Source organism: Emydura macquarii, unplaced genomic scaffold (genome assembly GCF_026122565.2).
Source record: "Emydura macquarii macquarii isolate MOO-44397 ecotype Brisbane River unplaced genomic scaffold, CSIRO-AGI_Emac_v2 contig_2372, whole genome shotgun sequence".
NCBI lineage: Eukaryota > Metazoa > Chordata > Testudines > Chelidae > Emydura > Emydura macquarii.
The window spans coordinates 2,175,906-2,192,922 of NW_027132509.1; the positions used below are offsets into that span (position 1 = coordinate 2,175,906).

Below are 17,017 nucleotides of genomic sequence, written 5' to 3' on the forward strand. Positions count from 1 at the left end.
TCTCCACCTGGGCTCCCTACTGCGTGTGTGGAGCTTAGACTTGGCTTTCGTATTTTACTGTGTTGCATGCGCAGCTCTGTGTCCTCTTTGCAGTGGTATATGCTGGGCCCCCATATGCTATTCCTGACTCCTTGCTGTGCTGACTCTGACATGCCTACCCATCATCCCTATTTATGAGCAACAGGCCTTATTTTTTAGAGAAAGATTGACCATTTTTCCACATCTCAAGCCCAGCATATTACACTGGAGTTACAAGGCATGTCTCCCTAAATGGTAGCAGGTATACTCTGAATAAGGCAGGGCAAAGAAGACCAGAACAGTTTGTGCTGTATTGAATTGGCTCCTGTAACTTGTAAACTCTTCTCTGTGACCCTGGAGAGCTCCCATGGTTCTCCTGGCCTATGGAGAATAAGGGCAAACCTGCCAAATAAGTTTTATTTCAGTGAATCTTCACAATGTTACAAGACCAGAAGCAGACAGGATAATATGACATGACTAAGAAAATGATCAAACTGTGAGAGAGATGGCAGATATGGAATGTTTTGGGGATATAATTATTGTTTTTTCCTTTCTCCAGCATCAAAATAATTCAAAGAGTTCACCGAATTCAAAGGCGAGTTTAAATCACCACATAAATTCAAACCATGTAAGTTCAAACTCCACCGGAAGCAGCTAGTTCGAACTCGACTTTCATGAAACAACGTGTTGCATCCTTCCACTATAATCTATGGAGCTTCTAAGGATGAGAGAGCATCCACCGTTGAGTTAAAAAATAAATGATCTCCCATCAATGGAGATATTCTATCTATTCCTTCCAGTGGAGCCTCACATTTTATGAAGAAATTTCCACTCAGGTCTGTTTTTGGAGGTGGCACTCAAGATTGTGTGAATCAGATTTGTCTATTTAGAACATTGCAATAGAAATTCAACGAACATGACTACTTGCACGTATTTAAATAGCATCATACTAGAACTGAATTTTGTCTTTATTATTTTTAAAGAAAAGTTTTGTAAATTTCTCTATTGTCTCAGTTTACATTTTGTACATTTGTATTTAAAAGAAAGTCAGACTTTGGGGGTGTATATTTTCTGAGCAGCAGCTGTAAAGCCATGTGTTTTAAGACTTTTTTTTTTAAAAAGAAATGTGACTCAAGACTTCCAGAGCCTCAAATGAGAAACCTTTTTAGTAAGTGTAGAAAATTATTCATATTTCACTTTATCAAGTTGATTTTACTGACATGCATTTTTATGGCACAGTTTATTCTTAATTATTTTACATCTGTATATTTGGTTTACAGCAACACTGCATACATTTTTCCTCTGTTGGTATGTAAAGTCTTGTATTAAATGCTGAAATACATAATCAAGACTTTGCCGCATCTAAGAATACTATTTGCTATGTCTGAGGTTCGTAATGTCATGGGACCAGCACTGTTGAGATTTGCACTTATTTTTGTTGTTAGAGCATCAGAATATTTATTGTTTGAAATGGAACCCTGTTTTAAGCCGCCCTCCTTTTCTAACCTTTTTTACTATTACTAACGAGAGGAAGAACAAAGCTAGCAAGAGGAGATAAGGAAGGCAAGTTGTCTTCAGTTCTTCAAAGGCCTGAAATCCTGCACCCATTGAAATGAACAGCAAAGCTCTCATTGATTTCAATGGTGCAGGCCACAAGTGAGGCTTTTACAAGCAGTTGCTCATGTCAAACAGTTATCAGGAGATTAACTCAGTACCCCTGTCTGTGCTGGCCAAGAAAGCTATAATGCCACCTCTCTAGTAGGGACAGAACCAAGCCATGAAGGTTTGGCTCTGGATCTCAACTTGTCCACGTCCATTATAGCCATTCCGGCCCATGCCCACTTTCAAGTAAGCTGTTCTAGAGCCCCGAGGCTGCGCCAAACATAGCATGCCTCCTTTCCTGGCCTCCTCAATCAGTGATGAAATGACTGTCCCAGTACAGACAGGTAGCTGAGGTCAGTGCACATTGTAAAACTGCATAGTTTGCCCTTTTTTAATTTTATAGTGGTTCATCTCAGGCCACCCTAAATCATTGTTTAAAACAACTGCCTCACTGGTGTAGACAAGCTCAGTCAGGTTTAATATCCATACTGCGAACCAGTTAACAAAAGCATACTGTATACTAGGAATGTATCTGTGCTTAAATATGCCATGTGGGTCATCAGGTGTCCAATACAGCTCCACCCATTTCAGCTGATGCTGGAAAACATTTGTCCCACTGCTGTAGACAGTCTGCTGAACTCACCATTTGCTGTAAAATAGTTTGGTTGACCACGGTTTGGTTTTTTTGGCCATAGTTGCTGAATTGATTGAGTTCTCCTGTATCTTTTGGACAACTGATGTCCAACAAGTCATGTCTAAGAATTAAACGATTATACAAAGGTTAGGCCATGTCTGTGCTGCCCAGGAAAACTGGGTTAGCATCTTTCTAGCAAGAACTACATGTATGTTTAACTACAAGGAATATGTTACTTCGGCAGGTTTTTAAGAACAGGTTAGACAAACACCTGGAAGGGATGGTCTAGGGGTACTTAATCCTGCCTCAGCCTGGGAGGATAGATTAGATGACCGCTTGAAGTCCCTTCCAACCCTGAATTTCTATTAGTTTGGTGTGAACCTGGTTTCCCTGGCCAACACAGGAAGGGCAACAGAGTGCAATGAGGGTTTTTACAGCCAAAGCCATGATGGATAAGGACTCAAAATAAAGTAAGTTCTAGAACAACTTAAGGTCAGTAAGGGACAGAGACCAGGGTCAGGGTTTTTGTAACTTAGCTGATGGAAAAAGGAATGGAGATACTGGGCTATGTATGTATGTATTGGGCTTATATGCGTTTGTGATGGATTACAGTATGCCAAGAAGCCAAGACACCCTGAAGGGCAACTAATAAGGTTGTGGGTTCTCAGTCACGAGTAGAGATACAGCTAATTAAGACTGTGTAAACAATCCAAAACAGCAATGGAAATTTGCCTCCCTTTTCCTTTTGACTGATGTTCTGGGAAGATGGGGTGGCACAGAGGGTGTTTACCCCACACTTTTATCAATTCAGAGATCCAACAGAGAGAGCTCCAGCAGTTCACCTGTGCCAGTGATGCCACTGCAGATTTTAGCAGAGGTGAAAGGATGTTGAGAAGTGAATGGTGCGAATTTGGACTAATTAGGTCTCCAGTTTAGTTGTAATAGTTCCAACTCACTAGTAGGCATGGGACGTGAGTAGAGAGAAGTACCATCTGAGTGAAATTCTCCACTGATGTTCTGAGGGCCTGACACAAGCCCACTGAAGTCAATGGGAATCCGTGCACTGACTTTAGAGGGCTTTGTAACTAGGTCTTTATTGCAGAGTTTAAGTACTGTGGCTGGCCTTGCACACGCCCTCTGCATCGAGGTGGATTTCACCCAATTTCAAGAAATATAGGTGAGACTTCAAAGTGTGGATCTAAGGTGAACCTCAGGATCTGTGGGGCTTACTGTACGGCACACTGATTCAGTACAAACGTATATGAGAAGCTTTGTATGTAGAATTTTACCTGCTTTGCCTAGAATATTCTTATGGGGCCAAGTTTTTTAAAAGGGAGCGGCTGACGTCCACATGCCAGAAATACACTCTGATTCATCTGTGTGTGCAGTATGTTAGTGCTCTCTCAAACAGGTTAATTCATAAGCACAAATGCTAAGCAAAGGGAGCACTGGGCGATAGATAGATAGAGCATGGTCCTACGTTCCGTTTTCAGCTCTGCTACTCGCTCACGTTGTGGTTTGTGAGGCTTAAATCATGAATGTTTGTAAAGTGTGATGAGGCCCTTGGATAAAAGTCAGTATAAGAGCCATGTGGTAATATTCATCATTAAATGTGGGTGAGTGCTGAGCTTCTGCGTGAAGACCTCATTCTCTACACTTTTATGAAGCTCACTTTTCTTTTTGTGTGTGAATGCTTCACCTTTCAGTGCTTCTCAAACTTTTTGTATTGGTGATCCCTTTCGCACAGCAAGCCCCTGAGTGCAACCCCCATCCCCCATGGGCTCCCCACTCCCCTGCACTCCCCCCCACCCTCGGCTTGCACCCACTGCATGCACGGAGCAGCTAATATTGCTGCTCGGTCCCCCTCCAACAACACTCCTCTGCGCACCCCTAGGGGAATGCAAGGGGGGCAGCAATGAGCAATCTAAGGGCTCCTTGTATCCAGGTCACTTTCCTCATCTGGGGTGCGTAAGCGGAAGGGAGAGAGCAACAGTTCTTGATGCTGGGGGTATGTGAGCAGTGTCTGTGTGTCACTGCTCATCTCCCCCACCCATGTTCCTCCACTGGGAGGAAACAGGGCGGCTCACAGCCTTGCACCTCGCCAGGGGTTGGGGCTCACAGTTTGTGATCCCCACATAACCATGTCACGACCCCCTGAGGGAACGTGACCTCCAGTTTGAGAACCAATGGATTAATGGTTAAAACCATAATTGCAACAAACCCACTCTTGAAGGCTGTTTGTTATGGCTAAATGACCAATTGGTAATGCTGGCGAGGAGGAACATCATGGGTGGCCACAACCCTGCCAGTCAATACCAGTCTCGACCGCCAGTCCTGAGATTCTCCGGAACAGGACTTGCCTACCGTGCCAAGCTGTGCAGTATTTTTTGTTATGCAGCTAATATCCCACTGGAGACTAGGTTGAGAACGCACTGTGCTCAGATTCACTTGTGTGATCCAGTAAAAATTGGAACACAGATTTCTAGGGATGGAACTCTAGTGAATCTATTTGTTGTACAACCTAACTCTCCCAAACGCATGGAGCCTGATTCTCAGAGGTGGTGAATACTCACAATTCAATTTGAAGTCAATGGGAGCTGTGGGCGTTCAGCACATCTGAAAACCAGGCCTATTATTTCTTTATATTACTTTGGAGAGAGTATACTGCTAGCAAGAGAGTGTTTAGTACTCTGAATCATAATGAATAGCTTTGAGGTGGGTTTGTACATAACAAAAGAGTAGGAAGAAATAGTTATTTCATGGTTTTCCAGCACAAAATTCATTTAATCTATTATCTTTCCTGTTAGAGCAAAGATCCTTTTGGGAAGTGCACATGATTAGATGTGGTTGAACTATTTGGATGAGTAGACCGTGGAGCAAATTTAGCTTAGTTTAATGTTTGGGAATCATTTACAAACTGGTTCTGAATTCTGCAAATGGATTTATTTGTAAGTCTTCTCCAAATAGACTGATGAATAATTTTCAGCCTATGAGTTCATCCTGAACTTTCCAGTTCAGTGCTTTGTTGTTCTTTACGAGTGGTGTGTGAAGGAGTCACATGGCATTTTTTCTGCTCTCTGATTGAAACTTCTAAACCATTAAAATAATAGCAAATAAATACTTTTGAAAGTGCACATATAACCTTTTTCATGTAAAAATAAGGGTGTTTGTGCACACATGGTCATTCCTAAGACATATGTGAACAAAAAACCTGTTCATGCAAATGAAAAAATACTCAAAGCTGATCAAACCAAGCAGCTAATAGGAATTAAAATGAACTTTGGTGAACACTGTTCTTGCAGTACTGCATCAGATCTACTCAATGTAGATAGTAAGAGGGATCTGTTCAATTGCCATTCTCCATTTTCAAAGAAAATTTGAAATGTCTTTAAGAAATATTTGAAGTCACTTGTGATCATTCTCTTCTGCTGGTAACTATGTATTTCATTGTAAGAAACAGATAGCCAAACTTTGCTGATTGATTGGTGTCTTACCACATATAGATGCTTTTTTTGTTCTTCAGAGTAGACATAGAATAGAACCCACAAAAATCCAGCAGGGACTATTTTTATTAAGCCAACTGTCATGTTTCAAAGCTAGATCCAACTGGCATCTTTACTTTTTCCATCCAAGTCTCACATTTCAAAGCCAGTTGCTATTATCCTTTCCAGTAGAGAAGCCTTGGATAAACTTCTATAGTACAAACAAAATAAGCATAAGCATGGAGATACAGTATCAATGATCTTTTTAGTACAATTGGAGAACTAGGTTAGTGTGTGGGTGTGTACATGTAAAAGGCTCTCAGAAAATGGCAAAGGGCAATTCTGAAATATCATTCCAAAGCTGCCATATTCTACCTTCGTTGGGCAAGTAACAGCAGTTGTTGGAGTTACGCACATGAGACCATATCATCAACTGGTGTAACTTGGTATAGAAGAGAAAATAGATCCTATGAACCAAACTCAGACTCCATTACAATTTTAAGAGCCAAGTAGGTGTACACCAATCCTAGACAGATAGCATGTATGAGGGTCTGTGTTCCCATACACTTGTTTCTCCATCCAGAATCCCCCAAGCATAAGCATCCAGGGGTTACGTGGCCTGGATGTGGCTCATGAGGTCTGACTATACAGTGGGTATACACGAAAGCATCGGTGTTCCAGCCTCTGCTGTTCTAAAAGTTCACAAGTTCTTGTGGTTCAAAGTTTGTAACACTCCCTCCCACATGTTCAAGATGAGATTGCTCATCAGCTACTCCTGAGTATTCTCTAAACAGCACTGGAAAAATTGGATTTCAGATGGTGTTTTTGAAAAGCACCATGCCCATTGGGACCTGGTCTTGAATGGGGCCTGGGGCTGCTAGTTTAATTTAAATAATAATGTTAATAAATGCCTAGTGAACAGATGCCCATTTCACCAAAATATCACTGGCCCATTTGAGGGCAGCTGAAGCAGGGAGGCCAAGGGGTGAATGGACTCAGAGATTGACCTGCCCTCATCCTTAGAGGTGGTCCTGGTCTATACCAGGCTGAGTTGAGAAACATTAGCAGGGATGTACATGAGAAGGTGGGCCTGTTATGTGGCTAAGCAGAGGACATCATTTTCCAGAGCTGTCAATGTGAAACCTTTCACAAGCACTAAATCCACTGACAATTTAGAAAATAATGATAGTGCTGAGCATCGTTGTGCTAAAGCTGAGAAAACAGGGTTAAATCAAATTCACCCCAGGAGCAACTTCCCAGCTTGCATGTATCAGGAGAACAACAACCTCCTTTAGCGATAACAATTAATATCCTTTATACAGTGCTGTGAGAGGATAGTTTCCCCCCTTTGTCTGCAAAAGCAAAATCTTTGTTAAAAATAAGTTAGTCTTCCACCCAACAGCATTCTGTAGTAATAGCCCCTCTCCTCTGCAGTAATACAAAGGTAAGCTGACATGTTGGGGTCTGTTACTGCAGAATATTATCAAACGTTTTTTTATAAAGGAAGAGACGTACCCTGAAAGACTCTTAAAGAGACAGCAACCTATTACTTACTTTGGCAGAGTGCTATTTGATTTCAGATTATCTCCTTGTGTCTGGCTTGGTTTCCCTTGTCTGTTTGTTTATACTTGGAGTCAGGAGTGCTGGGTTCTATTCCTTGCTCTGCCATTGATTCTCTGTCTTGTCCATGGCAACAAAATTAACCTATGTGCTTCTGTTTCCCTGTGCTTAAAAAGGAGTGATGATACTTAGCCACCTTTGTAAAGCACTTGAAAGTCTATGGAAAAAGATGCTAAGTATCAATATTAATTACTTTTTTATTATTTGAATGAATTAAGCCTAATCTAGCAGCTCTTACTTACGTGACGTCAGTGAGACAACTCATGTAAATAAGAGCTCATGATTTTTTTCAAATACTTTGTCCTAGTTCCTTTGAGATGCTGAGATTTTATGCACTTTGCTTCAGCAGTGAGACCTCCTGCAGAGCTGATGATATAACTTTGAAGTGTTCGTTTCCTTGTTTCAGAGCTAATCAGTAATAGCAATCATTCAAGCTCCTCCCCTTTTTATATTAAAAAAAAAAATTGGTCTGAGTGAAGGGACAAAAATAACATTCACCAGTTAAACTTCAAAATCTCTCTTTGCCTGCTGAATAGTTGTTCTGCATGTGACAAAATTCCTAGATACTGACTAATTGAAATGCTCTATTAAATCAGAATTATGCATGTTGGACAAACGTTGGGAAAACTCACTGGCCCGTATATGAAAACTAAAGAGATTATCACATTTCTAGGATCAAAGGACTTCAAAAGGGAATCCCAGGCCTTCTGGAAATCAAATGGCCACCAAGGAACCATCACTACCAGGGAAGAAGAAACATTTCAGATAGTGCCTGGATTACAAATGTATTTTCCATTCTTGTCATCCCACAGCTGTTCAGTGTGCTTATGAACCAGTCCATGTGAGTTATGTTGTATGTGTTGAGTGCAATCTCATTTGATTGCACTTCTTTTAAATACTGGACACTCTTCTAAAAGACTCCACTTTTTAGCTTTTACTTGGAAGGTGGAGGATGTAAAAAAATTCATTCTGCATTTCCAAGCAATGTAGATAGAGCTAAAGATTTCATGAACCATCTTGTATTTGCCCATATCTGACTAATGATGAAATTGTAAAATTGCAGAGTTTCATATTAAGACTAGTCTTTTCACCTGCTTTGAAAATTAAAATTCATATTTGGTATAAACACACACACACGGTATTCTTCTGATCTAATTTCAAAAGCGTATCCAGGAGTCAGTGTTTTTAAACACTGCTAATACTGTAATCTCTGCAAGAGGAACAGACACTTCTAAAGAAATGTTAAAGTTGTCTTTCATAATTCAGTCAACAAATCAATTTTGTAATAAATTAAAGCAAATGTTCTCAATTAGAAGAGTTAGTGGCTGTTGGTATTGTACAAAAAAAAAAAAATCATTCTAGTATCCAAAGGATTTTTTGTTGTTATTTTTATTACAGGGAGATTCTAACATTGTTTTAAAAAACTAGTTTCATTTTGAGGTTATTACTGAAGATAATGGCTTCTGTGTTCTATGGCTGCTTGAATTCTTCGTACATAATGTCTAATAATGTCACAGTGCTGCTGTATCTAGATCAAACCACTTTTGTTTTGTTTATTGGTTTTGTTCGGGGTTTTTTTTTAAAAAAAAAATAAATTCTTTAATTTAAATACATTAAAATTACTCATTCTGATGCATTATTTCCTATGTTTATTTTATTGGACATGAGCTCATATTGCGCCAAATAGTGCTCCAGCTGAAGTCCATGGGACTGATTTCAGTGGGAGCAGGATCAAGTTCATACATTGCTGGGACATCTGCTGTCTTTGTATGTTTTATTATAATACATTTTTCTGTCACCTCATCTCTCAGGCCAATTGATCTGCCATAGTTCAGCATCTTCGGCCATGTCTACATTGGGGTTACTAGCCATGGATAGCTGCATCAGTGTGAACATGCAGTATTGATTAAACCCTGGCTTGTGCTGCTTTAGCTTACCCCATGGTGTAAACCACGATTTGAACCAGTGGGGCACATCTATGCTAGAGGTTTGCACTAATAGGGCAAGGTCAGTGTTGTGACCCCAGTGACTGAAAAACCCAGTGTATACAAGTCCTCAGACATGCACTTTGTATTCACAAAGCCTCCAAACAATTATGTGACTTGACCAGCATGGAACAAGGCAGAGTGGCCTAATAAACTGGACTGGAGACTAGATACAAAGACTTTGAGGAAGGCATCATGACAGTCATCTAGAGCTTTTCTTCACTGCAGGGTTAATTCAAGGGATCTACGCTTGCGTTAACTCCTCTCGAGTAGCTCAGACTTCAGCAGCACTTGAGCACAGGCACCAGGGTAGGGCCAATACTCAAGCAAAGAAGAAAAGCCCCTAGTCTGCCCTCCAAATGAATCTCCCTCCCGATGGGATCAAGATTCTTAAATCAGACCAGGAGCCAGCAATTCTTAAATTCCCCTATCAGCTGTGCCACTGACTCACTGTGTAGCCATGGAGGAGTCATTTAACCTCTCTCCTGCAGGTTCACCATATTTGTGAAATGGGGATGATGCCACTTATGTACCTCACTGGAATAGTGTGAGAATTAATGTGCTTAGGAGCTGCAAAGCGTTGTGTAAGTGCTTGTTATTTTATGTTATTAATTACCCTGAAAAGCTGTTACCTTGACAACCTTTGCTGCAAGTGCCTTTTCAAGGGAATTTTCTGGACTCGATTGTACTCGCTCTCCTGATTTACGCTTTTGTAAGTGAGAAAAGACTCAGGCCCTCTTATGCTTATTTTCCACTACCTTACACCTCGTGTAGTCAATTGCACCTGTCCCAAGTGAGTACAAAGTGGGTGGAACACACCATCCAATCAGAACGGTCTGCAATTAATATCGGCTTAGCATTGGTGTAGTCTACACAAGATGAAACAAGGCGGAAAATCTGGCCTTCTATCTTCTGCCAAGATGATAACCAACGTCATTCTCCCCACCATGCACCTTACACACACATTTTTTTGAAGTGAAATAAAACTTCCAGATGCTCTATCATCCTGAAATCTTAAAAAGGAATAGGATTGTGGAACAAGATCCCACATTAAATTGCATGGCTGGTCAAAGATACAAAGGAGTGTGGGGGGAATTCAAAAATGAATGGCCATTCTGATTTACTTCATGAAATTTCACACTCTTATAAAGAGAACTGGCCACATTTGTTTCCCTTGATACCCACTTCCTTCTCCTGATGCACAGTGCAATACAAACTCCCAGCAAACTCACAAGCTTTGGAGACCTTAAAATGGGCATGATGGTACCCAGAGGAGGGGACAGTGTGGGTGATACAATGTCCAGCAAAGAAAGATTATATTTAATCTTCATCCGTATGTATTTTATTATACCCATGAATCTCTAGCCTTACTTAGATTACCATTGGTTATGGCGGGAGTGTTTGTAGACAGAAAAATGAAAACACACTTTTCACTGCCATGCACTTTATGCATCTAAAGTGGAACTTTGCATTCAGCTGCATATTTACCAGTAAACTTTGCAAACAAGCTGCCACCCAGTAGAGAGAAATTTTTCTTCTTTTCTCCAACTACTTTTCTTCTTAAAACTTTTTTTAACAAGGTGTAAAGGAAAACGGAGCCTGCTGATGGCAAATAGTGTTTGCACCAACTACCAGGAAGGAACGCCTCAAGAGCAGTTTATCTAGCAGAGAAAGGTATAACATGATTCAATGGCCAGAAATGGAAGCTAGACACATTCAGCTGGGAAATAAGGCATCATTGTTTTGCACTGTGAGAATAATTAACCCTTGGAACTACTAACCAAGAGTCGAAGTGGTTTTTTTTTTAATCAAGATTGGATGCTTTTCTAAAATATATGCTCGAGGAATGATTTTGAGGAAGTTCTGTGCCTGTGTTATACAGGAGGTCAGACTGAATGAACACAGTAGTCACTTCTGGCCTTGGAATCTATGAACCTGCGTAAACGAGGGGGGTGTCATAGCTGGATCACACGCTATATATGAGTCAACAGTGTAACACTGTTGCAAAAAAAGCAAACCTCATTCTGGGATGTATCAGGAATGTTGTAAGCAAGAGACACAAAGTAATTGTTCGTCTCTACTGCGCACTGCTTAGGCCTCAACTGGAGGATTGTGTCCAGTTCTACTAACTAACAAACTAACCTCCTGGAGTGTCCCAGACCACAGTCAGCCTCAACGCAGGTGTGAGGGAGCAGAGCAACCGCGGATGCAGCACCCAGGCCCAGTGCCCAGAGAGCAACAGGACATGGGCGGCGGCAGCAGCTCTACGAACAGGTGTGTGACTGGGAGCAGTAGGTCACTGGGGTGCGAGGGGTGGGATTCGTGGGCGTGGGGCAGGATTCACTGGTACATGAAGGGTGGAGTCACTGGGTTGTGGGGGGTTGGGCTAGTTTCATTGGGATATGAGGGGGTAGGGTTGAGGTAGAGGCAGGGCAAGAGTCATCGGGGGCATGGGGGAGGGACAGGATTACCGTGCGGGGCAGCAGAATTAAGCAATGATGTTTGGAGGTCAGGGTTGATGGATCTGAGGCGGGAGAAGGAACGAGAGCTTTGGGATTGTGATAAAGAACCGAGAAATCGCTCCCTCCCCCCTCGCCCGCTTGTGACTCTTTCACCATGTCCCCCACCCCATCATCTCTTTCTGCTTCCTAGCCAGACTGCCCCCTATGTTTTAACCAGGCCAATTTCCCTCCCTTTTCTCCCCCATTTTACACTATGAAGAAGATTGAAAGGTGGGGGAGCCCTAAGGAGGAAGAGCACCCATATCTTCAGAGGCCCTGCAAAACTCCCCCCATCAACACAATCACAGAGTACCCTTGCAGGAATTCCAGCTCATCTCCCTTCGTGTGGGTCCTAATGAGATGAGGCGTAGGGACATGCTACCATTGGGCAGTTCGCCCAAATCAGGGGAGAGAAACTAGAAGTGTCTGAACCCTCAGCAAATACTCAAATTCCAGTTGATGTAAATTCATTGTGCAGGGTTTTTGTCAGAAGATGTTGGCTGGGAGGCTATTCTAACTACTCAGCTTTTCTCAAAGGTAAATTTGCATCTTGATCCATTCGTTACTGAAGTCCACCAGCTCCACCTATTTGAAAATTGATGACAACATTCAAAAGAAAAAAGCAAATAAAGAAACACTGAGCCAAATCAAAATTGCAGTAAGAAATTTATTGCCAGAGTCATCAAAGTCAGAAATACTTATTGTAGGTCTGCAATAATTACTTGGCTTTGGACATGATACTAGTTCAGTGCATCATAGAAAAAGATAGTGAAGTTTTGTATAACCAAAATATTCCACTGTTGCTGTTTTTAATACCGTTAAGCGACTGATCTAAACAATATGATGCAATAAAACAATTGAAAAATCAGACTCCATGAAGGATAAGGCTCTTCAAAATATTTTGCCCTGATATTTACAATAGGCGGATGGAGCACACCTTTATCATGTCTTTCCTGACTTTTATGTGTCTCTAGAATTCTTTCCTTTTTCATCTTTGCCAGTGCAGTGCCGTTTAAACCAGCGGCATCTGTGATGTCTACAGAGCCTTGATAACTGATGCTGTTTGCGTTTGAGAGTGCGCTGGAAATCTAGCTTTACTGCCTCCGTCACCAGATACTATTACAATGGTGAGTTGCCATAGGTCAGTTAAGAAGGGTGCACACAAATGGGGCAATCAGGCATTTCGCATCAGATTTAACAGTCACGAGAAACAGCACCGAAAAGAAGACACTAGGAAATAATTATGTAAATAACAGTTTTAGAGATTTCAAACAAGCAAACTAGAAAGGAATATTTTGCTTTGGAGTAAATAATAGAGCTACAGGTTGTAACCTATAAGCAGAAAGTAAAACTGCACCTTCCATATTAACACTTCTAAATCCTTAAACTGCTATTTAAAAATCCAGATAATACATGGAATATATGTAGACCAATGCTATTTCTGTAGAGCACTGAGCCAAAGACTACAATTTCAGGCTCACTGCTGAATATAATTCATAGGTGGAGGGTGGGGGCTGCTGAGTAAAACAACCAGCTTTGAGAGAAAGGACTCTCGAGGTGGGTAGGTGGCCAAGTCCCCACCCCTGGACACACGCAGACAGAGCCCCCCTCTCTTGGGGCCATGCCAGTGTGGGGGTTGTCGCTGTGACTGCAGTTTCTAGCCTGGCTGGTCCGGTGCAGAGCGGAGAGGAAGTCCTGGGGGAGGGAGGTTGGAAAGTGAGCCTGCCCCGCTGTTACCCCGACACTGAGCGCTCAGAAGTGAGGTCTGTGCCTCTGAGGTTGCCCTGCGCCGCTTGTTTGGCAATCACTCCCCAAACGCCCCATTTTCTGCAACCACCACCTCAGGGGGAAATCCCCCTCCCCTGCACTTCCTGGAAACCAGCTTCTGGGAGGGGTCTCAGGCTGCTCCCTTGTGAAAAGGCTGGGTCCTGGATGCTGGAAGGAAATGGGATAAAGGGTGAAGCCAATGGGCTCTGAAGGCCCCCACCACTGGCTTCTTGTCCTTTTGGGGTGCCCTCGCCTGCCCCACCACGAGCTCGCCGCTGCTTTGGGGCTGGACCCAGCTCCTGCCATTGAGCAAGTGAACGGGTGGCAAATAAACCAAACAAGCCCATGAGGCAGGGTCCCTTGGCTGCCATGCTGGGCTCAGCCCTGAGTGCTGAGGGCGGCAGCAAGGGACAACGCTGGGGCAGGTCCCTGAAACCTGTTGGCTTTGTGGGGAGGGAGATCCAGGAGGAAAGAGCCAACCAGCTGGGCACTGGGGGCGGGGGGTGGGGACATGGCCAGGCTTCTCCTCACGGGTTCTCTGGGAAGCCTGAACCCCCAGATTCCCTCCCCCACTTTCTCCTTTAATGACAAGGGAGCATGCTGGGAAGGCCGGACCTGGTGGAGCTGCACCCTGCAGGCCACAGGGACCCTGCCTGCCCTATTGGGCCCCAGCTACGGGCAGCACTGTTCCAATCTCTCCATCCAGCTCCCCCGGGAGCAGGCCTGGACCTCCAACCCTGCACTCCTCCCTGGGAGCTGGGCCAGCAACTTCCCAGGCTAGCAAGGAGGGATGCAAGAGACCCACTCTGTACTCCCCAGAGATGCTCCCCAGTCAGGTTAGCTCTGTGGAACCGTTCAAGTGGGGCTAGTGTGAATGGACCCAGCAGGCCATGGCCCCCTCTCCAGGACTCGCCCAGGTCAATGTAGAGGATGTGGGCCTTCCCATAGTCTGGGACACTGGAGCCTCTGGTCCAGATGGGGCAGGGGTCTGACTTGGGGAGCAGCTGCATGCTTGGCCCAGTCCCTGCAGGTCCCTGGCTCCAGCCCCCCCATGGTGCCTTGGCTGCCAAAGGGGCATCAGTGCCGGGGAGGGAGGCAGCAGCAGCCCCTGTCCCATGGGGCTGGGCCTGGCAGGCTCCCCGCTCCGACTAATTGGCTCTTTTGGGAGCCCACCACAGTGTAACATGACACCCCCATCCCCACATAGGTGGGGCCCTTCCTCTGCTCCCTTGCTGGTCCTGGCACTGCCTAATGTGGGGCTGACAGCTGCCGGGGGGGGTGGGGCAGCAGTGGACTGACTCCCCGCTAGCCCTAGCCACCTGCCGCCAATAACTGATGGTGAAGACATTCGAGATCAAGCACAAACATAACACAGTATAACATTTGTATCCACAAACAAACAGATTCAAGGTACTGGCTGGCACAAGAAGCCCACGTTGGTCAGACTAGTGATGACACTAGTCATTCTTTTTGCTTTTCACAGTTGCAGTCATAGTTGCTATCTGCTCCGATGTCACTTCCTCTGCACAAACATTTCTAACGGCGCGCTGATATTCATAGTCAAAACATCGAAGTAGTCACTCTTGAAGAAATTCAGGACGTTCTGGGTTTCCCCCCGGCCATTACACTCTATCCCTTGTTCATTGACTTGATTTGCGAGATCGCAGGATTCTGCAATCTCCTGCATGTGATTGGTCAGTATCACTGCACTGCAGCTACTTCTGCGCCTTAATCCCCTGCTGGTGATGTTGGGTTGCTCATTCTCACCTGGATACCCTCTTGCCAGTCTATTAGATCTCTTGGTCTCATAGTTCCTAAACTCCATCAGCCTCTCATTGAAGTACTCTTGCAAAGTCTTGTCACAGAAACCGCTGTTGGTTTTGTGATGACCTTTGGTGCAGCAGTTTCCCAAGGAGTGGACCTGGAAACTGTTTTGGCCCGAAGATTTTATATTTGTAGGGTTTTCAACCCTTAGCACAGGACCATTTCTCTTTCTCCCTAAATCCTGGCAAGCCACGTTGAAGTCCGAAGTTCTAGAATAGCTCCTTGATAACTATTTAAAACATGGGCAAAGAAAATCTGAATTAAAACCTGCGTTGTGGTCAGTTTCATGCTAGCAAAAACTATACACATTGCAAAATGTCAACAACATAAGTATTTGGGAATAGTCTTTCTGTGGCAGAGTCTGCGACTTTATATTTCTACAACAACTGGTACAATGGGGCCATGATCCTGACTGGGGCCTCTGGACGCGATTGAAATACAAATATGAAATAATATCACACAGGTGAGTCTAAACCACATAGTTTGGCTCCAGATCCAGACTCCCCTGTGAACTCCAAAGCTCAAAGGGTGCTTGGATCTGGGGTTTTGATTTAGCCTATAACAAAGACCGTGGTTTCCCTAAAGCTCAGGGTTGTTTGGATCTAAGCTTTGGGGTCAGGCCCACCCCTAGAACATGTCTATTTGTCTGAGGTTTGCAAGTGTTGACCAGCTGCAGATCCTACTGGCTGTGATTTAGAGGCACAGTTCCCCTTGAATGAGCGTTGAGCATTTAACTCTCCTAAATGACATTGGAAATCACAGTCACTGGTTTCCTCTGAAAGTCAGGCCACTATGGATCAAAAGCTATTTATATCGATGTACACCTGTTTCAGATGAATCATTTAAATAACACATTGTAGACTGGAAAAGGTGAAGGAATTCTGAATAGTATTGGGTTATCTGTAATACTTTTACTTAGTATTTGTCATCCTCTTCCCTTCCCTATCTCTATAACAACTATTTGCCTAGTTGTAAGTTAGATGTTTTATACAACAGGACAGAATATGAAAAAAAAAACCACTAAAGAGGCTTTAGTTTTGGCAATGATTCTTTATCCATCAATGACATTCATTACATCCATTCCTAATATTCTGATTATTTTTATTCTTTACCTTCTTGTACCAAGCTAGGTCCTTTGGTTTTATGTTGTTCAGATAGCCGTAGCTCATAGCTGCTGCAGTTTTCCAGGACTGCAGTAAAATGGATTCCTCTTATAAGAAATCGTTTTTATATTATTTCTCGCAAAGCAATTTAGTTATGAATTGAGGGTAGTTATAACAAGAATTACAGTTTGAATAATGCAATTTAATTATATGATCCAAAACTACCGTGCTAATTATTATTATTTTATATAGCATCATAGCTGTGCATGGAGCTTTTTCTTTCTATCCTAGGTATTTCTACGGTATCTATCACCTTGGTAACTAAACAATTTGAGCTGAGCTGCTGAATAGCCAAACAAAGGGCCTGATCCAACCCCCATTGACTTCAGTGGGAGTCTTTCTATTGACTTAGATGGAACTGGATGAGGGCCAAAGAGTATTAGCTGAGATTTCACCAACATTTAATGTGTCATTTACTTAG

At 43.2% G+C, this 17,017-nt stretch overlaps 1 protein-coding gene across 5 annotated transcripts in view; it reads left to right on the top strand.

Annotated features, from left to right (window-relative positions):
* The window catches only part of GRK5 (G protein-coupled receptor kinase 5), a 218,490-nt gene extending 209,530 nt beyond the window's left edge, over window positions 1-8,960 (top strand). For 2 of the 5 annotated variants that reach the window (XM_067561319.1, XM_067561320.1), the window contains 2 exons: window positions 578-646; window positions 8,030-8,960. In XM_067561319.1, the coding sequence (XP_067417420.1) occupies window positions 578-646; window positions 8,030-8,125 (165 nt within the window). In that variant the 3' untranslated portion in view covers window positions 8,126-8,960. Of the gene's footprint in view, window positions 1-577; window positions 1,187-8,029 lie in introns of those variants that run through there. The other 3 variants (XR_010922184.1, XR_010922185.1, XR_010922183.1) reach the window with 2 other exon arrangements.
* The last annotated feature ends 8,057 nt before the right edge of the window (window positions 8,961-17,017 follow it).